This window comes from Nematostella vectensis, chromosome 14 (assembly GCF_932526225.1).
Source record: "Nematostella vectensis chromosome 14, jaNemVect1.1, whole genome shotgun sequence".
Taxonomy (NCBI): domain Eukaryota; kingdom Metazoa; phylum Cnidaria; class Anthozoa; order Actiniaria; family Edwardsiidae; genus Nematostella; species Nematostella vectensis.
The window spans coordinates 9,692,628-9,717,450 of NC_064047.1; the positions used below are offsets into that span (position 1 = coordinate 9,692,628).

A 24,823-nucleotide genomic window follows, 5' to 3' on the forward strand; every position below is an offset into this window, starting at 1 on the left:
ACGTGACATAAGAAATAGTTATTGCTGTTTGTTTGTTTATTCTATTCTGAGTTGTTGATGTTATTTTACTTAATTTATGTATTATACATATTATGTTCACCTGGAAATTGCTCAGATCGTATAATTATAGAAATATTGAATACGCTCATGCAATAGAAATACTGATAGCTTTGTTTTTCCCGTCAAACAAATAGCTACACAGAAAAAATCCATATTTTTGCATTCATCGCAAATCCACAGGTTTCATGATAAAAATGAACACATCTAGAGCCTCAAAATTATTCTAGCTTTGCTTGGGGTCGCTGTGTAGTCAGTGACGTCACTCAAGTGCGTATTATGGTCTATTTTCACATCTCACGTTGCATTTCACGTCTTCATAGTTGAACCTTGATAGGGCTGGGAGAAAAACTTGCATTGTTCTACACGCTAAACAAGCCTAAAAATAATGTCTTTTGTTGCTAGAGCAGGAATTTGTGCATCACGGAGAATTCTTCAGTCTACTACAACTGCTAGAGCAACCGTTCCGGCCTCAAACTACCATAAAAATGTGAGTAATCGCGACAGAAATCGAAGGAGTAGTTGCATAACTGCACTGCTAAGTGCCCTTCCTAATCACGTAAGAAATTTCCGATCTTGAGCTATGCCGTGTCAACATGAGGCTAGTCGGATATCGGTTAAGAGGCTGATTTGATTCGCTTTTTATTATCAGTGTTCTTTAATCCTGTGAGTTTTCGGGTTCAGTGTGATTTCGCAGTTACAATCGGCAAACACAAACAGTTCAAAGACACGCGTTGATCACGTCCCTTCGTGCATGTCAGTCAAAGGGTGATTTGGTTCGTGCCGTTTGTCTTTCACTCTCGTATTTTGAATGAGAAGCGGCCGTGGATTCAGTGCTTTTCAGAGCTTTTTTTGTTGCACGCAATAACATTTCTATCCCTCCTCCATGCTATATGAACAGATTTCTTCTCAGGATGTTGTGGTGTCATGAGTTGACTATCTGATTATTATACAGCTTGGTCCTACATGTGCTCTCATTGGTTGATTAACAAACCATAAATCCTTATCCCGCTTAGAAGAAACCTCAACGCTTTTGTATACAAAATATTTTTATTTATTCATTTATCGTAATGTTTTGAATAACCGCCCAGGGCAGTTTTTTTAATTTTTTGGGTCTTTAGGGGGGTAGGGGTGGGGGGGCTTATTGGGGAGGGGTGCTTATTTCATTTCTGTAAAAAAAAAATCAAGCTTCTGAATTGACTGATAACAAAACTTGCCCTTATATGGATAAAGAAGTTGAAAGATTAATAAATAGGCCTGTGTTGTAATATGAACATGTCAATGTGAGCTAAATTTTCAATGCTCAAGGGGTGTATTTTTTACATTTATTTAGAGGGGATGGGAGCTTTATTTATTCCAAAATCAAAAGGTTTAAACTTTGAGTAGTGACTTGCATATTTAATTTAAATCTTTTGTTTTTGCATGTCAGAATCAATAATGACATTCCAAAACCTTTTTTGTTTGATGCACCTATCTTAACCTTTATTTCTTTGTGGGTGTGACATATACTGAAATATCTACTATCTGCATTTGTAGGTAATAGAGCATTATGAGAATCCTAAGAATGTGGGATCACTGGATAAAGATGATGCAACAGTTGGTACAGGACTTGTTGGTGCACCGGCCTGTGGTGATGTCATGAAACTACAGGTATTTATACTGGCTTCTCAAAAGCTATGGGGGGTGGGGCATCATCCACAGGAAAGCTTTGTACTCTCTTTGCAATTCTGTGCCATCTTGAAAATGTTCACTTATTTGCATGAACTTCCGCTAAGTAGCCAATCAATGAGGCAAAGAAGCAATTGAGTACTCATCAGAGCACAACAGAATTCTTATAGTTTTGATGGTTGTTTGTCAATCAGAACCATAATTTATAATTGTTTTATTATTGAAGTGGCTAAAGTTTCCTAAAACTTCTGCCATTTTTTATTCCAGATTAAAGTTGATGAGCAAGGCAAGATAATTGATGCAAAGTTCAAGACATTTGGATGTGGATCTGCCATTGCTTCTAGCTCACTAGCAACTGAGTGGGTCAAAGGGAAATCAGTAAGTGACTCCAATACAATGCAACTACAGAGCTGTAGCAGGCCTAGAAATATTGGGGGGGGGGGGGGGGGAGTTACAGCCCTACCCTACTGGTAATTTCCTTTAAATTTTTGAGAATATTGGGGATAGGGCACATCACTGCTTCAGCCCTTAACTTAATGCTTAAGTGAAATAACTTTGGCAGAGGCAGCTGATGGTTTTCTGACTTTTTGTTGTTGACATTTCTGATGGCTGTTTTACTTGACAGCCCTTTTTCTCAAACATGATTTGGTCAAGTCTTAATTTGAGGTATACCCTGATACCATCCACAGTTGTCATTTTAATGATTTTCTTGACTGTTGCATTTAGGTAGATGAAGCACAGCTGATAAAGAACACAGATATTGCCAAGGAGCTCTGCCTCCCGCCTGTCAAACTACACTGCTCTAGTAAGTACATGCCAAAAAATCACATCTTTTCCCAGACTCCTAATTATGTTCTCGTCCCCAAGTATTCTGGTACTGTAAAATTTTGAAAATGCCTAATTAACATGCTGTCTATTGCCGAAGTGCTGGATTAATTCTTCTATGTATCTCTGCCTAAATTTAGCCTACGAAGCAAGTGTTTCTGTTGGGTTTCAGTGCACAGCCAAAACATCAAAAACCTTGGTCTTTCTCTGCACTGAAACCTAACAGAAACGCTTGCTTTGCAGGCTAACCTAAATTGCTTTGGCTAACTTTTTCAGAAGAATTTGCTAATGGTCTAATCTTCATTGCTATTTTGTAGTGCTTGCAGAAGATGCTATCAGAGCAGCATTGAATGACTACAAAGTGAAAAAAGGCAAGGCAAAGGCATAAGGATGTCATGCATTGTCAAGTCCTTTGGATGTATAAAAAGTAGGAAAAGTAGACCCTTTGGGTAATCATGGAAGTAGCAGATACTCTTCCAGGGACTTTGCAAAAGTCTTATAATGTAATCTCCTATAGCACCTGTATCATTCAGTTCCCTCTCCGAGGGAATAACATTTAAAGGGATTACCACTTTCTACAAATATTGGAGACTCTTCAGGTAAAAAAGGGTGAATTTGCTACATCAATGGAAAGAAAAATACAAATACTGAAAAATGCTTACAGGAGACTAATTTTGATTTTTTCTCGTTAGTAAAATAAGTAAAGGTTAACAAACCAGTAACATGCAGATTTACTTTGAGTAAGTAGAATGGTCATACTCCTTGTCTTGATATAGGTGTCAGAGGGCCAAATAATATTTATAATGATGTGAATAGAATGTACATATGAATTTGACACATCTGACTGTAAAAAAACAGTAGTGTGTTATTACCATTTTGGGATTTACCATTCCACTATGCTAAACCATGTAACAGTAGTGAAAGCCCTGAATAATAGTTAGTAAAAAGCCAAGAACTGACAACAACGTAGGGAATTCATTTTTTATATTTTATCAGGATGGTAGTAGATTTGGTCAAGTTAGAAAAAGGCTGTATTTAGGACATTAAAGAGAAATTGAAATAAAACAATATTATGGAGAAGGTGTTCTTGTTGTTAGAGAATAAAATTGAAACTTCCATTTAATGTACACACTGGGAAACGAAGGATATTCAAAGCCTTAAGATCAAAACAAAACATATTTCATGAGGTGTTTCAATGGTTCCCCCCATTAATATAAGTTATGTATAAACATTCACAAATGGCCTGTTCAGACCTTAGTTACAGAGGGCTCACCTCAATGCTTTGGTTTGAATAAATTAAATGGTTTCTGAGCTTTGTGTTTCATATCTTTTGTCTTTTTTTCTGTCTAGCACATTGATTGCTCCCTTACACAGCCATTACACTGCTTACCAGTGTGTTAAATAATCAGACAAAAGATAAGTTAAAACTAAAAATCGAAATCAACAGCAATGCTAGACTCGAAACTATTTTTCATCTCCCCATGCCCTAGGTACAAATTACAAATGCCAGTGATTTTTTTGGGCTCCTGAGGTTGTATTCATCTGGCAATCGCAAGAAGTCCTGCATCAATTAACACTCTAAGCTTGCTCTGCACTTCTGGAGATGCTTTCTGGAGTTGTCTGTAAAAATAGATATTTTGTCTCGTTAGGGACAAACCATAAGCTAGTTGAGGGAGGGGTGAGCAAAAACACCAAAAACGTTCAAACACTTTGCATAAAAAATCTTGTGCATGAAGAAATCGCCAATCACCCCTAGAAAATGCAATGGCCCCTAAACTACTAAACAGTATTTGTACCATGAAATAAATATTAGACAGCCAAATAGTACATCAAGCCATAGTACATTTTGCTGCACATTAAAGCCATTATTTTGGTTTGTTTAGATTCTTATCATAATTTCCTTTTTTTGTTATTACATCCTTTTCAATGATTCTTTCAAAACAACAACAATACATTAACATTACTATGTAATACAGTTCACAATCATGCATGGACTTTTTTTTCAGACTATTTTAAGTGAGAAATGCAATCATTTTCAAAGCTTTATTTTAAAAATTGTTTAACATTTCCCCACTTCAAACTCTGTTCAGCCAAAATTCCTAAGCTCCACAACAAAAAGTGAGTGAGGGCGAATCCAGAGAGGGGATCAGATTGGGTAGGTACATATCCCCATTTTGATGAATTTGTATTCTCTTCGTCTTATCAACCATATGCCTTTCATTTAATATTTTCAACTTTGTCCACCTCTTTTTTTGGAGTGTCAGCATGATAAGTGCTGGCTAGGAAAAAGATTTATACCTGTGTGCCGCTTCAGGGTTACTTCTTAGCAGGCCAATTATCCCCTGTATCTGTTGATCCTGTAGTGTGAGCTTTACATCAGGTCTTGAGAGAATTTCTTTCATTTGCTTTTCATCGGCTGCTGAAGGCTGTTGTGAGGAAGAGGCTGTAGGATTTTTTGTACCATGTACTGTTGACGTTCTTTCCACAAGGCCAATAGCTTCTTCTTGAGCCTCTCTCTATATTAACAGGAACACAAAGAATGAGTAATTATAAGATTTTGGTCATTAAATATTTGAGAGGGAGTTTGGGTTGATTTTTCAATGGTGATGAAAAAAACTTACCTCCCTTATCAAAAATGGATTTTTTCTTAAATTTATGTTCTTTATGAATAGCAATACCTCACAGCCTAAAATTCTAAGAGACTGTTTACTTCCCTACAAACCTAGAATGACAACAAGGCAGAGAATTCGACAGTTTTATAATAGACTCAAAGGCACACAAACTGTTTGGCAAGTGTTTGCAGAACATTGAAAACAACAGGTGCACAAAGACAGCTAAAACAGATGAAAAACAAGGGGAAACACCAAACATATAAAACGCCAACCTCATTAGCAACAGAATGGTCATCTTTATCACCAAGTTGAGTGAAATGCTGTCCCATCAGAGAACAAAACTCCTGCAAAGCCACCTGCATCTCTGGGTCTCCTTGTAGCGAAGCAAAGGCTTCCCATGGGTTGGACTGCAACTGGGCAAGAGCCTGGGAGAACCGTGGATCCATCAGCTTCTTGAAAAGAGCTGGGTTGCTCTGGAGTTTCTCAAGAAGATCTCCTGTTATCCAATCTAATATTGGTTAAAAGGAGGGACAAATAAGAAATGGTTATGAGCAACAATTTGGGCCTGCTAAACACAGCAGAGAAAAGGATCAAAGCTAATCAATATGAAACATTTTACAGTTTATATTAATTCATCCTAGATACTTCACTTAGGATAAGTTCAAATGTTTTATTATCCATGAGCCATATTCAATGTAAATCCTTGCAAATGAATCAAGTCGATTGTGTCATCTTCATTTGCATGCATTTGCATTGAATATGGCGCATTGATAAAATGCTGTTTGAACTTAGTTTTAGTCTTGAGATTGCAAAAATATTTTTATGAAATGGTGTTACCCTTGTGATTCTACTAAGCAAGCAAATCTTCTTGTGACAACAGTTTGTATACCTTTGTTATCAAGGAGTGGAATACCACTCTTCATAGCTTCCTGAACCTCAGGTATTTGCCGCTCATTCTTAGCAGCTTCTGTATTTGGTTTAATGAATGGTATATCATCACATTTTTGTGTTGCTTCAGATGTAGCCAGAGGTATCTTCTGTTGTGATTTGCTAGGCTTTGAGGAAAGCAGAAAACCTTTTTTGAACCCGCCAAATGTGTCTGTTGTTGAATCTGATGCCTTGGAATGCTTTGAGGTTGATTTTGAAGCTGCTGTCTGGATAGTACATGTAAGAATGACAAAAGAAAAAATAGGACAAACAGACAAGAAGGGTTTTCTGTAAAACAAAAAAAAAATCCCTATATATTTACAGAATATCTTCCAGCTGAATTTAACACAATTTTCTAATTAAGTATTTATTAATTGAGTGTATTTGAATTACAATATCAGGTTTTCATTGGATTTTATGGTTATCATATATGGGACAGACAGACATGGCTTTACGGACAGATTGACAACTGTATGGACAGATAGGCTATTTATGGGACAGATGGACACAGCATACGGACAGACAGACTGAAGAAAAAAAACAGACAGACACAGCATACTGACAGACAGACACAACTACATGGACAGACAGACAGAATGAAGGAAAAAAAACAGACGGACAGTACTCACATTTAATCCAGAATCACTTGCTTCAGGCTGTGTTCTACATGTAGTTGTGGGGGTCGAGTGTGGCTTACTATCAAACTTGATGTCACGTATATTATTGATTTTCTCCACAAGATCGGACATATCTTCCAATGGGGGAATATCTGAGTCAAAGTGGGAAACAGCCATTTAGTGCTCAAAAAGTACAGTGAAAGTAAGGCAGCTAAAAACACATTTAACAAGCAAAAAAAAATGCTGCATTAGATTCCAAAAATTAAAACATACCTTCATCGTCACTAGACATTGTGTTGTTGAATAGGATGCTCCTCTGTCTTATAAGCCTAATTAGATGTGTGAGGTTTTGAAAGAAGAGAGTTCCTTCGGTAATAGTATTTGTTGTCGTTGTCAACTTGTGTTGTTCTGTTAGCCGAGCGCCTTTTTATCCTGGGACTGATTACCAGGATCTCTCACCATCGACTTTCACAGGTAGACTACTATTTTTGCTTTATTCACTTTTATGAGTTGACCGTTAAAAGCCTCTTATCTATCGTAGCGTGTAGGAAATTCATTTTAACTTTACAAGAATTAAGTACAACTTTTTCTTGGCTATTTGTTATCGTTAACTTCTTGGCTTTGACCAATGTGTTTCTTATCACGTCTGTGAGCCAAACAAACAAAAACAAGGACGATTGGCTCAGTAGCCTATCAGCTAAGTCATTATTAAATGTATCCACGCGGTCAAGCCCTCAATCCCTTTAGATATGATCTCAGTCATCGCTTTTGTTCATGATTGTTTGTTGGAAGCACCCCGTAACTGCGCAATGGATTCTTTCCATCAATTAGAATCAATTACCTGCGCCGCTGACCACTTACTGCCAAGTTACCATAGAAACGATTATTGGTGGCAAGAACAAGTTCGCGCTAATGCACTAATATACTGGGAGTTTTTAGAAAAATCTCCGTTTTTAGAGGTCGGAAGATCTAGAACTCAGCCAAGATGGCTGAAGTTATGCATGGCCTGGTGTCGGAAGCCAAAAAGAATCGGTTTTCCGCGATTCCGAAGCTGACAGAAGAAGGTTTGTCTCGAGCGTGTGTTCGAATGCCGATGCGAACTGAATATTGACTTCGTGACTTTCTTTGTATTTTTTGCTTCCAGATATTGTCAGTGTTTGGGACAATCTGTCGGACTATATTGCAAGGCAAATGGGATCTCAGAAGGCAAGTTTGTTTATCTAGATTCCGATCGCCCAAGGCACAATCAAACATAAAACAGCAAAGCGAGAATACTGTACGAAGCCGGCAAAGTTTACACAAACATTCTAGCTATTGTTCAACATGTCTTGCCTTTTTTCCTTCTAGGGCGTCAGTGTTCCTGGTCTAGGGATATTTACATTTTCTCAGAAGAAACTAGACGTTGGAAATAACAAGTATATTTTAATTCAGCGGCCGGTGTTTGTATTATCAGAAAAGTTTGCCATGACTCATGGACTAAGTTACACCAAACACTACACAACAGGTGAGAACGTTCGTATTACATTAACGATTACAAACAGTATACACCATTAGTACCGGCTTATATTATTTAAAAGCTTTTATTCAAGAGTGTAAAAGCTGCGTTATCATGGTGTTATTTGAACTTTTAATGCTTAGTAATATAAGGACATTATAATTGCTGTTTCTTATCTCTCGTCACGGGGCGACCAAATTAGCTTATCATAGCGCGTGATTTGATCACGTCTGGGATCTTTTAGCTTCCCATTTCCTCATTTTTGGTAATACATACTATCCGTATTGTAGGTGGGATTTGCTTGGGGCATTTCAGGCACATTAATATTCCAAATTGTGTAAATTCAGAGTAGACCGCATTTTGTTAAGAAAGGGGGGTGTGCGCGCGACCCATCGCTTACCACTAAAGCGACGCGCCGCTTTCTAAATGAATTAGATAAATAGATTGCAAAGGGTATCATCTGTTAATATGTGTGGATTTGGGGGGTCAGATATTCGAAAAATAAAGTTAAGATATTGACCTCCCTCAAAGCACTAGGGTGTACTACAAATATACCAGCGATATAGTGTACAATCTTTTTTTTAATTTGCAGTTGAAGCTGGGCCGTTCTTTTATGGGGGACATTTTTAGGATGATTATGTTTTACGATATTCTTAAATTTTAGTGTACATAAGAATATAATACCAAATGAATTATTAAGAAGAGAATTACACTAATAATTAATAGCAACAATAACAGGTTGTTACTATTAGCACAATTTGATCCCGCATTTTAAAACACATGAGGACTAAAATTTGGTGAAATCTCAGGCTGGATGCTCTTTTAAATAACAGATACCCAATCAATACTTTGTGTTGCCACACAGATAGACCACAGAGATTATATCCTGAACTCCAGTCCCTGTCCACTTCCTAGATAATTATTAAAAAAGAAATAATGAAAAGAGCCTTTGATCATGTAAAGAAAACCACATCCACTCAGAAAAGTCATGGGACACTGAACCCCATAGGAAAGAAAAGTCATGGGACACTGCCCCCCATAGGAAAGAAAAGTCATGGGACACTGCCCCCCATAGGAAAGAAAAGTCATGGGACACTGCCCCCCATAGGAAAAGAAAAGTCATGGGACACTGCCCCCCATAGGAAAGAAAAGTCATGGGACGCTGCCCCCCATAGGAAAAGAAAAGTTATGGGACGCTGCCCCCCATAGGAAAGAAAAGTCATGGGACACTGCCCCCCATAGGAAAGAAAAGTTATGGGACGCTGCCCCCCATAGGAAAGAAAAGTCATGGGACACTGAACCCCATAGGAAAGAAAAGTCATGGGACACTGCCCCCCATAGGAAAGAAAAGTCATGGGACACTGCCCCCCATAGGAAAGAAAAGTCATGGGACACTGCCCCCCATAGGAAAAGAAAAGTCATGGGACACTGCCCCCCATAGGAAAAGAAAAGTCATGGGACACTGCCCCCCATAGGAAAGAAAAGTCATGGGACGCTGCCCCCCATAGGAAAAGAAAAGTTATGGGACGCTGCCCCCCATAGGAAAGAAAAGTTATGGGACGCTGCCCCCCATAGGAAAGAAAAGTCATGGGACACTGCCCCCCATAGGAAAGAAAAGTCATGGGACACTGCCCCCCATAGGAAAGAAAAGTCATGGGACACTGCCCCCCATAGGAAAGAAAATTCATGGGACACTGCCCCCCATAGGAAAGAAAAGTCATGGGACACTGCCCCCCATAGGAAAGAAAAGTCATGGGACACTGCCCCCCATAGGAAAGAAAAGTCATGGGACACTGCCCCCCATAGGAAAGAAAAGTCATGGGACACTGCCCCCCATAGGAAAGAAAAGTCATGGGACGCTGCCCCCCCATAGGAAAGAAAAGTTATGGGACACTGCCCCCCATAGGAAAGAAAAGTCATGGGACACTGCCCCCCATAGGAAAGAAAAGTTATGGGACACTGCCCCCCATAGGAAAGAAAAGTTATGAGACACTGCCCCCCATAGGAAATAAAAGTCATGGGACACTGCCCCCCATAGGAAAGAAAAGTCATGGGACACTCTCCCCTATAGGTAGGGAGGGAGGGAGGGGCTTTTTAAGGTGAGGACACTCCTCTCCCCATCTGCTGCCTTTGTTTAATTATAGACTTACAATTAGTTGTACAATTTATTTTGCTTGCAGGTCAGATACCTGTCGTCCAACTGAATTTTGTAGCATTATCCAATAACACCTCATTTGATCGTGACACTGTTGAAAGCTGTGTAAAGGAAGTCCTTCAGGCGCTGAACAGATCCATCCAATCCAAGCGGAATGTAGAGTTCCAGTTTACAGGGATTGGACGTTTGTCGATTAGAGACTCAAAAGTTAAAATGAAATTTTACAAAGATTTCCTTAGAAGTATGGATGGCTCTGGTAGTTTGCTGCAAGCCCTTTCAAATGTAAGTACTTTCACAATCCTCTCCACTTTTTTCATTGGCCTCAGCTTCCCTGTGTTTTGTTAACACAGGAATTCCATACCAATACCAAGCACTGTATTGTTTTATTTACATGCCCATTGCTGAAAAAAAAAACTGTTGTTGTTGTTGGTCTTTTTTTGGGGGGTGGGTCTTTTTAAAGACACAATCTGACTCTAATGCTTCACTTCTGCCTTATTGCTACAGTTAAACATTCACCACAACTTAGATTTTGAATCACACGACACTATACAGTATACATGGTTGCTTTCCTATTTCAGCGCCCTGGGACTGCCGATTCTGTGATTTCAGAAGCATTCACTCCAAGACCTCACACAAGCAACACTCTTATTTTACCAAGGTTTGGAACATGCCCATTTGCCTTGAATACAATTGTTCTGTCTGCTTTTTTAATTATGGTTAAATAAAAAGGAGTTCACATTGTTTTTCTTTTCTTTTCCATAACCCAACAATCTATAATCACACAAAATAACAAAATAAACTAATTTTAATGATAACCATTAACAATGCATGAAAACTACAGCAATCATATTTTTAGGATCCAGCCTGGTAGTGGCATCGATGGAGCCCCTCTTAAGGTTGGACGGGAACAGACCATGCCGACCATTGAAGAAGAGGATAGAGGCACCACTGTGAGGGGTGGCCAAGACAATACCGGACAAGATGACTTGCCGCCTAGGGTGGAGCCCATCCCAAGAGTCGAACCCATTCTTGGTAACCCTAACGAAGAAGAAGGTGGGAGTGGGCTTGACATAAAAAGCTTCGAGGTTAACGTTGTGTCAGTGGTCAGAGTGCTGGGGTAGGGCCTTAGCAGGGGAAAAATAAAAGGGAATGACCAGTAGGGGTGTGGCCGTGCCCTCAAATATTTTCTTAATGTTTCTGTATTGTGCCCCCAATATTTCCAGGTCTGCTACTGCACGGTGGAGTCTTGGAGTTTTCTGTATTAAGCTAGTTGCAATGACGTAGCTTTTCATTGCGATGTTTAGCGTGATCTCACGTGATGGTTTTGATTTGACGCATCATGTCAAGAAGTGTTGTAATGTTACGTGGTGCGTTTGACTTAAAAGCTGGCCTCAAGTTGCGTGTAGCTTGTCACTATGTGTCGCTTCATTATTATTTCTGCTTTTGGACACTTTAGGCGCGCAAGTGAAAGCGCGTACGCATTCGCTGTTTGAAGCAAAAAGAACCACAGCACTGTTTTCGCTTTGTAGTGCGATATTTTTTAAAACGCTTTCTGCAATTACTTGGTTAAAAATGTACACCTGTTCCAAACGAGCAATAAGATTTTTTTCGTTTCTATTTTTTGCTTTCTTTTTTTCTAAATATTTTAAGATCATTTTGTTAAAAACTTCGAAGTCTTTGTTTAGTTTAAAATCCAAGTTTGCGTCAATTTACATACCAATTGCAAAGATTTTTTTTTATTTTAACGACCCTATAGTCTGATAAAGGAGCTTGATTGGTTTTGCTCCACCGAAGCCACAATAACTTCAGCTGCTCAAAGGCCTAAAGTATTAAATATTTACTACAAACACTGTCTCTTTTGGTTACTTGGAAAATTACCTTGGGAACCTAAAAGTAAACCGTGTACACTTAACTAAGACACTGGCTGTAGATAAGCAGGAAGTTTCGGTTTTTATCTGGCCTCGTAAAAAAGTCTTGTGACGAAATTGCACAGTTTGGTATCAGATAATCAGATAGTCGAAGATGGCTGCGGTTGCATCTTTATCTCCAAATACATTTGCAAGGGTTCTTAATCTCTTTGAATACACTTTTAAAGATCCCGAAACTACAAAAGTCCAGAGAAGTCGAAGCGTTCGAGGCATTCTTCTTCCAACTTGTATGTACTTATGAATTTTTCTACTTAGATTTTTTTTTCATATTTGAATTAGTTTGATACATCCTCCTCCATTCCACAAATGCCATTTAATCACACTTGTTCCGTACTCACCCCACGATTTACTTTGTTTAAATTTTTATCTTCCTTTTATTATATCGCGCGGATATAAGCTATATCTATTAAGACCTTTATTTGTATGCATGCTTTGGGTATGTGGGATTTTGTCTGTTTTTCATCGTTGAGAATTGTATATATTTGTATTGAAATGAAACAACGCTTAGCAACAATTTTTTTTTCAAAAAAAGTTTCCGTTTCTTGTGTAGTTGCAGGTATTCTCATCTTTTCGAGTTCTCAAAAGCATCAAGGACACCATTTTTGACAGGTGTTTTTTGTTTCTCAAAACGATTTTGACTTCTGTAGTTTCAGTTTCACTTTTCACACTTTGTCCCCAGGGTTTCCTCATTCGTCTTCATGCAACCTTTCAGGTGTCAAACTTTAGAGACGAAATTTTTCTTTATAGTTATTATATGCTATTAGTGCATTTATTACGTGAGCAAAAATTAAAGATACAAAGAAACATATAATGAGTATTCGTGTCTAAGACTTCTAAAGACTTCCTAGGGGAAACGTTAGATACATTACATCACAAACTTTACTGGCTGGTCGAGACGCCAACGCATTATAATTTGGCAAAGTGTGTGTTTATTTGATGCACCGCTATGACCAAACGTTTTTTCTCGTCCCTAGAGCTTTTAAATACAGTCGAACCTCTATTAAGCGGCCCTCTATTGAGCGGCCCCCCTTTATTCAACGGTCATTTACCAAAGTCCCGAATTTTCCCCCTTATGTTTACTGTAAATTTGACCTCTATTGAGCGGTCACCTCTATTAAGCGGACGCGGTCACCAAAGGAGGGTCCCAATTGGTTGATTTCATTGTTTTACACCTCTATTAAACGGTCATCAACAATATTTGTCAGCATGACAACAGATAGTGCACGTCATATTTCGTCATATTTTTAACTGTCTAATCTAATTACTATGGCTAATCGCCTTGTGAGACTTGTGTGGTCTTGTGCGGATCAGTCGCATCAAATTCCTCGATTACCAATTTCCGCTTTAGCCAGCTAGAAGAAAAACTGTCACCTTCAAATATGTATTCACAAGGAATCTCGAGTCCATAGCCACCACCTCTGTTCACCCACTTCCCTTTGACTGCGACTTTCTCACAGTTTGTAGGTCTCTTGAGATATTTGGTAAACCACGTTGACATCAGTTTGGAAATATGCCTGATAACTTCGTAATCGTCAACTAGAGTATTCGGGTGACCGTCTCCATCCATCACTGTTTTGTCGGCTTTTTCTCTTACGATTGCAACAGCATTTGGATCCTTTATGTTAGTTGGTTCCCGCATATGTTTGTAAACATCTTTAATGCTGGTTCCAACTCAGTCATGTACTCATGATATCCCAACTGAATGCAACTGGGTCAGATTTGTGAGTTTTTGGGTACGGCAACGCACTGCGAGTTTTTGATTCGACTTCCAAAATCGCGCAAACGCTTTAATGACGGATATCGACGGAAACGACGCGTGTAACATCACCTTAACGCACTCATTTACTTTACATAACGCAAGCGAAAGTAGCTCATGCCCATAGAATTGGGCAAAGCCGCAAGAGCCGTATAGGCAAAAACAAACTGACTAGGCGGTTTCAAACATTTCTGGATCAAATTGGAATGCACCAGGCCCCGTCTTAGGGCTAACATGATTGTTACTGTTGTTTATTATAATAAAAAGTTCTTACGTATAATTACAGCCCGATTTACGCTAATAGCGAAACCTCTATTAAGCGGTCAACCTCTATTAAGCGGTCACTAAGCTAAGTCCCGAGGGTGACCGCTTAATAGAGGTTCGACTGTAGCTATTTTATCCATCGAGTTCATTAAGAATTCAATATAATCGATTTTGCATATCCAGAAGTCTTTTACTCTACATACTAGGTGTTTTATTATTCCGTGCTTACAGGTTAACGTGCCGTGCCGTGACGTGCAATAATGATAACCTGACCCGTGTTAAACACCACCGTGACGTGTTCCATCTTGACACGATACGTTGGTCGTTTTTAACCGTGACGTGTTGTACTGATATGTGTTGTATTGTCACGTAAACTGCCACGTACAGTGTCGTGACTTGACGTGCTCCACCCTGACATGTTTTTGTGACATGTTTTTAATGCGTGTTGTGACGTGTACATGGACGACGTGGCTGTGTGTGCCTGGTTTGCCATTTTTCATTGTGACACAGTTATCCGTGGCGCTTACTTTGCGTATTTTGCCATGTTACTTATCGTGTTCTGACGTCACACTTTACGTGCCTTTGCTAGACGTGACATATCGTGACTCGTTACGTGACGAGGACACCACGTGACGTTATTTTACCAGGATACGTTCGCATCAAACTGCGCCGCGCCCGGAATGAAAAAATATGGAATATAGTTCTTAACCCGATGGAACGCTCGCGAAAACACCGCGAGCGAAATCTGCGCAAATGTTAATACCAAAAAGAAGATTTAGCGTTTCTCTGTACCGTATGTTTCTAAGGATTACGACTCCGCCAAATACTAACGCTGAACTAATTCGTTATGAATCAAACTTCGAGTCAAATTCCTTTCCGAAAAGATGGTCACTAGAGACTCATTAACACGTGCCTAGCACGTCAAACCCATCCAATCAACACGTGATATTGGCTTCCGATCACGTGGACACATCTCCATAGTAACTTCATTTGTAGAAAGTTTCTGATTCCGCTACCATCTGTAAAAAGATATAAAGCTCCCCGGAGCGGAGGCAATCATGACTGAAATGGCCGCGTTGTTAACTAGCCATCCTTCCGTGTCGAATATGCCCTCAAAACGTGCAAGCTCATTTCGGTTGCCGGCAATTGCGCCCGCAGTACCTCAGCAGTCACCTGGCATAGTTCTTCGCAAGTTGGCATCCTGTCAAGTGAAATGTAAGAAATATGTCAATAAGGCCGCGGAAATGTTTTACGCTAAGAAGAGAATTATACTAATTTGTATCGTAGTAGAGGGGAAATGAACCTTTATAAATGATGAAAAGATCTCTTCAAGTCATGATTTTTCTCTTGCATCGTGATGAATACATACAACTTCTGTCTGCGTCAAGGACGCAAGTTTACTGTACTGACTACACGTTTCTAAAGTATAGTTTTGGCCTATCTCTTTATCCGGTGGATTCGAAAAATAACCGAGTTTTGACCGATCATTTGCCGAATAAATGCCGATAGCTTTGCTTTAGACAGTCTTTGGTTTCTAGGGTTTCTGGAACTGATAACGATATTGGCTTCAAAGCGCCAGATTTTTCTTCGATCGCGGATTGATGTGCATGAACACACAACAATAATAATAAAGCGTTTTCAAAAGAGGGAAAGCAAATTGTTTTTTCTTGCTCCTCGTACCCTTGGTGCCAGGGCAAGTGGTGCCGCTTGTCTTCTCGTCGGCATTCGCTCGCCGCGTTTACGGGTTCACATCGGTATTTGTTCGCCACGTTTACGGGTGTTCGACGGTGCGATTCATCCCGTCCGAAAACCCCTTACAAAGCTAGAATGTCGAGCACAACGAGAGTCCCAGGTCTGGTTTAACCTAGAATATGTTCCTAAAAACATGCTAAAACTCATTTGTCAAGTTTGTGGGTGATGAGAGAGGAGAAGCTAACTTTTCTTGAATTTTCTTTTTTCTCTTTTTATTGCCTAAAAGTCAGTGCAAAACTGGGGTAAAATAGGAAAAGCTACGGAGTGTTATTGACTTTTTCTTGTCCCCCTGTACCTCGTTATTGCCCTCTGCTACGCAAGCGATAAAAGAGGAAACGCTGATTGTGCTTTTTTATTTCCCATGTTCCTCAGTACCGCCAAAAAGTCCTCCGCGACAGGCCCTGCACAGCTCACAGGGTCTCAGGCCGGCTCTGTCGCCAGCGAAAGCGGTGGCGGTCAGCTACGGAGGGAATGGGCCCGAGCCGGTACCCACACCCCCGAAGTCAGCGAGTCCGCGAAGACGTGCTCCAGAGACGCCCCAGGCCCCCGCAGACACGCAGACACAGGGACAAGAAATGGAGGCTGAGCCCCTTGGAAGAAGTAACAGCGGTATGCTCGCGTCGCACAGTTTTAGTCAGCTCCAGCCTCCTAAGCCTCCGCGGTCAGCTATGAACAGCAGGTAGGTTTATGTAAATAAACGTGTGTGAACGTCACATAGATTGAATATAATTGTTCTGGCTCTCACACATGTTTGATTTAGCCTCCTCCGCAGGGCTCTCTTATGCTCGAAAGAAGGACTTCTGGAATCGTTTCGTAATGACGCGCATCTTTTTCTACAACAAAGCTTGATCATCCTTAATTGCACGAAACATGTAACAAGGCTACCCTACTCGTTTTTACGCAACAATCCGTCATTAGAAAAGTAACAGAAGCTAGCCTGAAAACCCCACATTTGTTTTTTTGGTTATCCGCTTAGATATAACACAAGAGCACAAGAGCCGCGGCTCTTAACATAGTCTGCTTAGCAGCCTCATTTAGTGTCACACACTAAGCCTACTCTTAACGTGTCGCAAGGAAAACTTAAAACCCCATGCGCAAACAAGGTGCGCAGTTGACCGTGTCACAGCTCCTTTAAGCTGTTATCTATTTCTCAGGTGCACACTGCTTGGTGACCGTGGCGGTCAAGAGATCTGCTACTTGTGCAACCAATGTGCAAAATAGGTGCGCAGTTGACCGTAACACAGCTCCTTTAAGCTGTTATCTATTTCTTAGGTGCACGCTGCATGGCGACCGTGGCGGCCAAGAGCTCTGCTACTTGTGTCACCAACGCGCTGAGAAGAACGTCCCCGTGTACTTCTCTGAGGAGCGACGGCGTAAAGAGCTTGAGCAGGACCGACTACTGCAGCATTACCAGCATCAGAAGGACTCGGAGGCTATAATAATGGAACAGGTATGGGTAGGAAGAACATCACGCCGCAATTACACGCTTCAGGTCAATATACCTAGTCAACAACAAAGTCATAGCAGGCATCGCATTATTGAGAGAGGGGGGCACGATATAGAAACATTAAGAAAGCATTTGGAGGGGGGCAAAGCCACGCCCCTACCGATCATTTCATTAAAATTTTGAAAATATTTGGGGAGGGACACATGCTCCCAGTGCCCCAAACCCTGCTTAGGCCCTGCACAAAGCATCTTCAATCCCATCGGCCATTTCAAGCGAGTAAATGAGATACTTTCAATAAATAAAAGGCTTTTATTTTGAAGATTTCTTGAGGACGCCGAGACAGTTGTTGTATTTTCAAGTAAAAGAAACTAACATGTGAATGGATGATCGTTATTTTTTAAGGGACGTCTGCCCTTAGAGTGATTCATTCAACGATTAAGCCGCAATTTCGCCACCCTAGCAAATTGCTAAGTGAGAAAAAATTATTTCCATCGGCTTGTTCAGTAAATCTAATTTATATGTTCGATTAAATTTCATAAATTAACCTTTTTGTTTATATCATTTTTTTAAAGATTCCCTCAAATAATTTGTCTTCAATAAAAACAAAAACAGGATGATCGAAAGCAATATTTGTGCGCAGCAATTCTTTTAGTAATGCATATCTGCAGTGCTGTACTTTAACATTACTCTAACACTGAGGTTGTCTTTAGGCCAAAAACATGGAGAACAGACGATATAACCAGAAAGTGGCGGCCTTCAACTTGGGCGTGTCAGAGGGAATCAAGGTATGGCACCACAGGAATTTACTCATTCTGTTTACTCATTCTCTTTTGTTTTCTTGTCTGATTGCGCCATTTTATTCATTATTATTCATTTTATTTTTAATTTGAATTTTCTGCACATTACTTTCAGACTAAGAAATCTACCCGTCCAACCGAATTTTGTGTAAGTATCATTTTCATGACTGAATAACTTATTCGATGAAATTATTGCGTCACTTCAATTTTGCGATTTTGAAAATATCGCGAAAGAAAAGTCACGCAAAAATTAATTACGCACAGATTCAAAGCGCTTATAGTGCGATTTGTAGCACAGATAAGTCTGGTAACTTATTCTGTTATTTATTAATTTTTTTTTACTACAGAGATCTTACGTCTTCCAAAACAGACCGCTGACTCCGCCACGATATATCAAACAAAACGAGTACTCGCAAACGCTAGCAGATCAGGTAACACAACACCGCACGCTAATCTACACACTGGACTATTAGATTTGTAACACATTTGCTTTCCTTGTATCATACGATGCAAACAAGAAATTCAGCCACACTAGCTTTGTCAATTCGGCCATTTCGCCAAATTTTTAGTTGTCACGCGTCACGCCAGTAACGCAATATTGTTTCTAATGTCTCTGTGACATGATCGCCTATATTATGTTTGATGTCACGGTAAATAACATGTCACGTCAATGTTTGTCAGGCCAACGCAAAGTAGCACCCCTATGTCTTTGCGTGACGGATTTGATCGCCGTAGTAACGCATTGTATTGTTAAGGTCACTTCGAAGAGTAACAAGCTGACTCGGTTGAACCGTGAGAAAGAGTTCCTGGAGAGACTGGAGCAAGTCCAGCTTGCCGAAGAGTAAGTATTTGTTATCCAACGCACCACGCTTTATTCGGTAACTCATCGCTTCGATCGTCAAGCCCAGAAATCTTGGCTTTGATTTTGTTAAGCCTACTTAAGGCCGCTAGTATATCCCATAATCCTTTCACTTGGCTATTGGACCCATTGCCTTCTCCTGTTTTCCGTAGGAATCTCTCACCACAGGAAGCCCAATTACCCCAGTTCACTTTACCAAATGCCCTAAAATCAAGATGTCGTTTGACCTAGGGCCAGGAAATAAAAACGTATCGCATAACCGACGATGATATTACATTAAGACGCACTTTATCTTTATAATGAAATATGTCCAACGTTTTTTTTTTCGCCGTATGGTGCAAACAGCAACGTGAATGGACTAATTTGTGCGTTTATCAAACTTTTTGCAAGTCTCACATTTTATTTAGAAAGATAGAAAAATTGAAACAGAAATACCAGGGATTAGAATATTCCTTTTTGAGATAGACCTCCCCCTTTCTAGGATAAACACCAATAGCATGTGCGTTTGTCTTTCTAGTCTAGCTCTTCAAAGGGAGCAGTATATGCGAGAGAAAAAACTCGCCAACGAACTCTACAAAAAGGCACTTGATACACAGGTAAGACTTTTTCATGCAACTGAGATAGTTTAAAAACATCAGTTAAACCAAGTTTGGAAGAATTTTAAGGAGCTTTGACAGAGTGGAAAAACAGAAAGGATCGCTTGGGAGAGTGCAAATGTAGTTAAACAAAGATTAGCAGACATTTTAAGGAGCTTTGAGAGAGTGCAAAGCAGTTAAACAAAGATTGGTAGGATTTTTGAGGAGCCTTGAGGGAGGGCAAAGCAGTTAAACAAAGATTGGTAGAATTTTTAAAGGAGCTTTGAGAGAGGGCAAAGCAGTTAAACAAATATTGGTAGCATTTTTGGGGAGCTTTCAGAGAGGGCGAAGCAGTTAAACAAAGATTGGAAGCATTTTTGAGGAGCTTTGAGAGAGTTCAAAAACAGTTAAACAAAGATAGTTAGAAGTTTTACGGGGCTTTGAGATTGGTAGAGTTTTTATGGAGCTTCGAGAGATTGCAAAATCATTGAACAGAGATTGGTAGTGAAGTTTGAGTCATGGGTACCCTGTTCATAAGTGGCACAGTTACCCTGTTTGTTGCCAATTTGAAAATCTCTGCATACAGGACATGGTTGTTTTACACGTTTAGCTTGGGAATCCTGTGTCTGTCACTAAATCATGCTTATTACATGTGAGGTAGATTGAGATCAGGAACACGATAGAGAGTACACTTCACGCTAACATCAAGCCGCCTTTCGCCCTAATGCGCATGTCCATGTCGAGAATGATCACACCATTCGCAGACTCACTCCTCCTCAAGCCCCGAATCCTGATAGGAAGCGAGCCGGGCAGACGGGTTAGTTAGAAAGATAAATAGCTAGAGGTCCTGGGAACTACTCGACAGATTTGGCCAAGGACGGGTTAGTTAGATAGATAAATAGCTCGAGGTCCTGGGTTATCGGAACTACTCGACATATTTGGTCAAGGACGGGTTAGTTAGTTAGATAACATAGCTAGAGGTCCTGGGTTATCGGAACTACTCGACATATTTGGCCAAGGACGGGTTAGTTAGATAGATAAATAGCTAGAGGTCCTGGGTTATCGGAACTACTCGACATATTTGGCCAAGGACGGGTTAGTTAGATAGATAACATAGCTAGAGGTCCTGGGTTATCGGAACTACTCGACATATTTGGCCAAGGAAGGGTTAGTTAGATAGATAACATAGCTATAGAGGTCCCCAGCGAGCGGGAAATCGGAACCACTCGAGAGACTTGCTCAAGGACGGGTTAGTTAGATAGATAACATAGGTAGGGGTCCCCCTCGCTATTCTCGACAGATTGGTCAGGTTAGGTAATACACGAATGTCTGCAATTAAGTGATATCCCTTGGTATCGGGCTATCTAGGTAGAGAGTAATCCTTCAGGGTATTGTTTGCACAAACCTGTATAGCTCATGCTAGAAGGGGCTAAAACGGCCCAAACGCTGACGAATTATAAACAAAAAGCGGTGCATTATATCCCATTAATAACTATCAACACACATATTCTCCCTAGGTACGATTAAAAAATATGCCTATACCCTTTCTCTGATACATTTCCTTATTTTCTTAGGTACGCCTTAAAGCCTCTGCCTATTCCATTTTTCTTATATATTTCCATATTCTCCCTAGGTACGGTTTAAGCCTCTGCCTATCCCCGCCCTGGAGCCAGACAGTATTGGACCAATATTTGGGATCCATGATGCAACGGAGGAAAAACTTGAAGAACAGCGTAACCGGAACCGGAAGTTGTACAAGGAACAGCTCGATATGGTGTCCCAGAAAAAGCGTGAGGCTATTCTACGCGACTTGAAAAGCCAGAAGGAAGAGTCTGACATGCTAGAGCGCACCAAGAGGGAGTAAGTCAACAAACCCTTTATCAACTTAGGGTTTTTGTGGGTGTTATTGTCGGACGAACCACTGAAGAAGGCAGAGTCCATCTTCATGTTTAAGCCGCATTGTCACCAGTTTACTTCCGGTCGATTACGTTACAATCTCCGATGATTTTTAACGGAAAACGCGAAAAATATTTCAAAATATTGAAAGCATTGTGTTTATTGGAAGTTTCTTTGAGGATGTGATTTATAATTTCGAGCGGATGGCCTATTTAATATCTTGGATTTTAATAGATTCTTTTGTCTTTTAACGGTTGAGGTTTCCGTCTGACCTCCGGAAGTAAACTGGTGACAATGCAGCCTTAACTGCGTGGCAGGCAGCACTGTGCGCCTTATATAGCAGTCCGAAAAAGACCCCGTTTAATGTAAATCCGGAGTAATGCGGGTCGTGTAGCAGCTTTTAGAAGATTTCACCTGATTTTATTGGTACACCACAGACAAAACAATGGAAAACAATATAACAATGAGGTAATCCAGCCAATCCTGTTAGGCCTTACGAGCGGGCTGCTGCATGACTGAGTAATTCTGCCTATGGCTGAATTCTGGATAAAGTCGGCCTCAGCTTCCTTCCTTTCCTTTCCTCCTACTATGCGATAAGAGCAGAAACGAAACGCAATTATAAGCAATCACAACAACAAAAGAGGCTGATTTTCCTTAGACAGGGCAAGCGTAACATAATTGAGGCTCAGCCACACTCAAGCGTATGTTCACGAAAATCAAGTATTTGCATTATCCTGTGACTTTTTTCTTTTAAGATTTATACTTCAAGTTTCCTAATCCCCTAAGTGGGGTATTTTCTGGAATCACATATTGCAAATCTAGTTTTACTTAAATTGCGCTTATTTGAGAAGGCCTACGACGCCGCCATTTTATGTTCCAGTTCAATGCCGAGTCACACAAAGAATCCATTTCTATCGGCTAATTCAAGCGAGTTTCCAAGATATTTTCAATCAAATATCGTCAAGTTTTCTTGCGAATTAGCCGTTGTATTTTCAACGATAATCAATAACAAAGGAGTGGTTGATGGGCATTCTTTAACAGCATTTCACATTATTTTGTAGCATAATCTTGGACCGGACATTGCGTCATCAAGAAATGCTGGACACCCGACGAAAGCTGGAGAACTCCTGGGCCGAGCACGTGACTCGGAAGAAAGACCGCGAGGAAGAGGAGCGCATGCGAGCCCAGTCCCCCGGGATGCTCATTCACGAGCAGTGTGAAAAGTATCGCCGCTGCAATCAGTGCAGGCGCAGACCCCATAACTGCGGAGAGTCAAACGTCTGGAGCGAATCACGATACATCCCTGGATCGAGGATCATGGTCTAGGAATAACCGCTGATCTTTTATCATTTTTAAGATAATACAAAAAAAACTGGCACAGACACAGTTGTGCTTTGGAATAAAGCTTTTATTATGAGGATCTAGAACTATATTTTATTTGTTGGCACAAGTATTCAACTTGGTCTCAAATAACATTTATCTTGAGAAAGTAGGGGGTAAAATACGAGAGACCAGAACTAAACACCGTGAAATAAGATAGATCTTTCAGCTCTTCTCTTTTATCTTTTTGAGTGATAATATAATAGTACCTTCACAATTCTAATATAAGTGTGTGGAAAGTGTGTTATGTCTAACTTCTCTGCATTTCTAATAAAGATTTTGTAAATATATATAAATTCTTATGTGTCCTTTGTTATTGGGTTTTATCATTTAAACAGCCTCTGACAGCCGCCATTTTGTCATCCTAGCAAAATACCAAGTGTGAAAAAGCATCCATTTCCATCGGCTGATTTGGGGAAACCAATGCGATAATTTCGATTGTATTTGGTAAATAAAGTATTCAACTTTAAAATTTACCAGGCGGCTGCGGTTACAAAGCGCGTCGTTTGAAAAGGTGGTAACGCGTAGGGAACCAACCCAGCTTAGGTAGATGCTGTATTCAACACTAACAAGACATTAGACGTCGTTTCGGAGTAAAATTATCCTATAGCCCGTGGTTTCATCGGTTACAATCCGCCCGAATATATCGGATACGCGTAATGTCGGCCTGAATTCATAGATCCGACATGTCAATTACGCGGGCACGAATAGCCAATAAGGAAAGAGATTATACAATAAGAGCCATGTGATCCCACAAAAAGTCGGCAATCAAAGGCAAAAAGATTGGTTTGAGATATTTTTCTGCGAATCTGGGTGAGCAGAATAATCATCTTCCGGTCAGCGTAGAAAGTGATAGTCCTGTTTTCTTTGACCGGCCACTTTTAGGGTAGAGTTGGGACTCAAATTGCAGAAAAACACGTAAAATTTCTGCGAAAAAACACAAAGGCTATCTCTAAAACAGGGAACGGGGAACGACAAAACGGGGAATACTAAAACGGGGAATACTAAAACGGGGAATCTCTAAAACGGGGAATACTAAAACAGGGAATCTCTAAAACGGGGAATACTAAAACGAGGAATCTCTAAAATGGGGAATACTAAAACGGGGAATCTCTAAAACGGGGAATGCTAAAACGGGGAATGCTAAAACGGGGAATATCTAAAACGGGGAATACTAAAACGGGGAATCTCTAAAACGGGGAATACTAAAACGGGGAATCTCTAAAACAGGCAATACTAAAACGGGGAATACTAAAACGAGGAATCTCTAAAACGGGGAATACTAAAACGGGAATCTCTAAAACAGGAAATACTAAAACGGGGAATATCTAAAACGGGGAATACTAAAACGGGGAATCTCTAAAACGGGGAATACTAAAACGAGGAATCTCTAAAACGTGGAATACTAAAACGGGGAATCTCTAAAACGGGGAATACTAAAACGGGGAATACTAAAACGAGGAATCTCTAAAACGGGGAATACTAAAACGGGGAATCTCTAAAACAGGGAATACTAAAACGGGAGACAAACAAAAGGCCGAGTTAGGAACCGAGGCAGGAACCGAGTTATAGGAACCGAGTCAGGAACCTAGCTTAACAGAGCTTGGAAAAGGTCTTAGAAGTTGATAATAGGCGACGGGCACTTTGAGTCTGAGTTTTATTATCCTGACAAGATTGTGTAAAAGAAAATTTTGACGAAGAAGAAAATTAAAACAATCTGATAAGACGGCGAGCGCCACCGATAGCCAAGAAATACATAGCTTATTTATATCGGAGAAACAAACAAAAGAATAAATAACAAGGGATGCAAACA

The 24,823-nt window shown here is 40.2% G+C and overlaps 3 protein-coding genes across 6 annotated transcripts; 2 read left to right on the plus strand and 1 right to left on the minus strand.

Annotated features, from left to right (window-relative positions):
• Nucleotides 1-347: 347 nt before the first annotated feature.
• On the plus strand, nt 348-3,627 carry LOC5510329 (iron-sulfur cluster assembly scaffold protein IscU). The gene is made up of 5 exons (XM_001630732.3): nt 348-547; nt 1,594-1,707; nt 1,993-2,103; nt 2,452-2,530; nt 2,868-3,627. Exons 1-5 carry the CDS (start codon nt 446-448, stop codon nt 2,936-2,938), a joined length of 477 nt encoding a protein of 158 aa, XP_001630782.1. The 5' UTR covers nt 348-445; the 3' UTR covers nt 2,939-3,627.
• LOC5510336 lies at nt 3,518-7,530 on the minus strand. The gene is made up of 6 exons (XM_032379495.2): nt 6,980-7,530; nt 6,719-6,858; nt 6,052-6,316; nt 5,435-5,670; nt 4,849-5,066; nt 3,518-4,170 (listed from the first exon to the last, which is right to left on the minus strand). The coding sequence occupies exons 1-6, from the start codon at nt 6,996-6,998 to the stop codon at nt 4,089-4,091; spliced, it is 960 nt and encodes a 319-aa protein (XP_032235386.2). The 5' UTR covers nt 6,999-7,530; the 3' UTR covers nt 3,518-4,088.
• A 34-nt stretch (nt 7,531-7,564) lies between these two features.
• On the plus strand, nt 7,565-23,300 carry LOC5510319 (coiled-coil domain-containing protein 81). 4 transcript variants are annotated; one of them, XM_048721901.1, is made up of 17 exons: nt 7,565-7,770; nt 7,851-7,912; nt 8,054-8,210; nt 10,382-10,638; nt 10,935-11,014; nt 11,213-11,409; nt 12,452-12,511; nt 16,429-16,735; nt 17,329-17,506; nt 18,214-18,288; nt 18,416-18,448; nt 18,648-18,731; nt 19,056-19,141; nt 19,677-19,755; nt 20,396-20,551; nt 21,368-21,594; nt 22,692-23,300. In XM_048721901.1, exons 1-17 carry the CDS (start codon nt 7,692-7,694, stop codon nt 22,954-22,956), a joined length of 2,382 nt encoding a protein of 793 aa, XP_048577858.1. In that variant the 5' UTR covers nt 7,565-7,691; the 3' UTR covers nt 22,957-23,300. The 4 variants fall into 4 exon arrangements, with proteins under 4 accessions (XP_048577858.1, XP_032235383.1, XP_048577859.1 ...); XM_032379492.2 differs by lacking the exon at nt 12,452-12,511 and having other exon boundaries at nt 11,198-11,409; XM_048721902.1 differs by lacking the exon at nt 20,396-20,551 and having other exon boundaries at nt 7,566-7,770; nt 11,198-11,409.
• The last annotated feature ends 1,523 nt before the right edge of the window (nt 23,301-24,823 follow it).

Bases quoted from the DNA above. Each gene is read 5' to 3' on its own strand.
- LOC5510329 (XM_001630732.3), top strand. From the start codon at position 446: ATGTCTTTTGTTGCTAGAGCAGGAATTTGTGCATCACGGAGAATTCTT. The intron at 1,708-1,992 runs GTATTTATACTG...TTTTTATTCCAG, and splicing joins GTGATGTCATGAAACTACAG to ATTAAAGTTGATGAGCAAGG. The intron at 2,104-2,451 runs GTAAGTGACTCC...TGTTGCATTTAG, and splicing joins AGTGGGTCAAAGGGAAATCA to GTAGATGAAGCACAGCTGAT.
- LOC5510336 (XM_032379495.2), bottom strand. The intron at 6,317-6,718 runs GTGAGTACTGTC...TGTACTATCCAG, and splicing joins CAAGTGATTCTGGATTAAAT to ACAGCAGCTTCAAAATCAAC. The intron at 5,671-6,051 runs GTATACAAACTG...AACCAATATTAG, and splicing joins TCCACTCCTTGATAACAAAG to ATTGGATAACAGGAGATCTT.
- LOC5510319 (XM_048721901.1), top strand. From the start codon at position 7,692: ATGGCTGAAGTTATGCATGGCCTGGTGTCGGAAGCCAAAAAGAATCGG. The intron at 19,756-20,395 runs GTAAGACTTTTT...CATGTGAGGTAG, and splicing joins AAAAGGCACTTGATACACAG to ATTGAGATCAGGAACACGAT. The intron at 20,552-21,367 runs GTTAGTTAGAAA...TATTCTCCCTAG, and splicing joins GAAGCGAGCCGGGCAGACGG to GTACGGTTTAAGCCTCTGCC.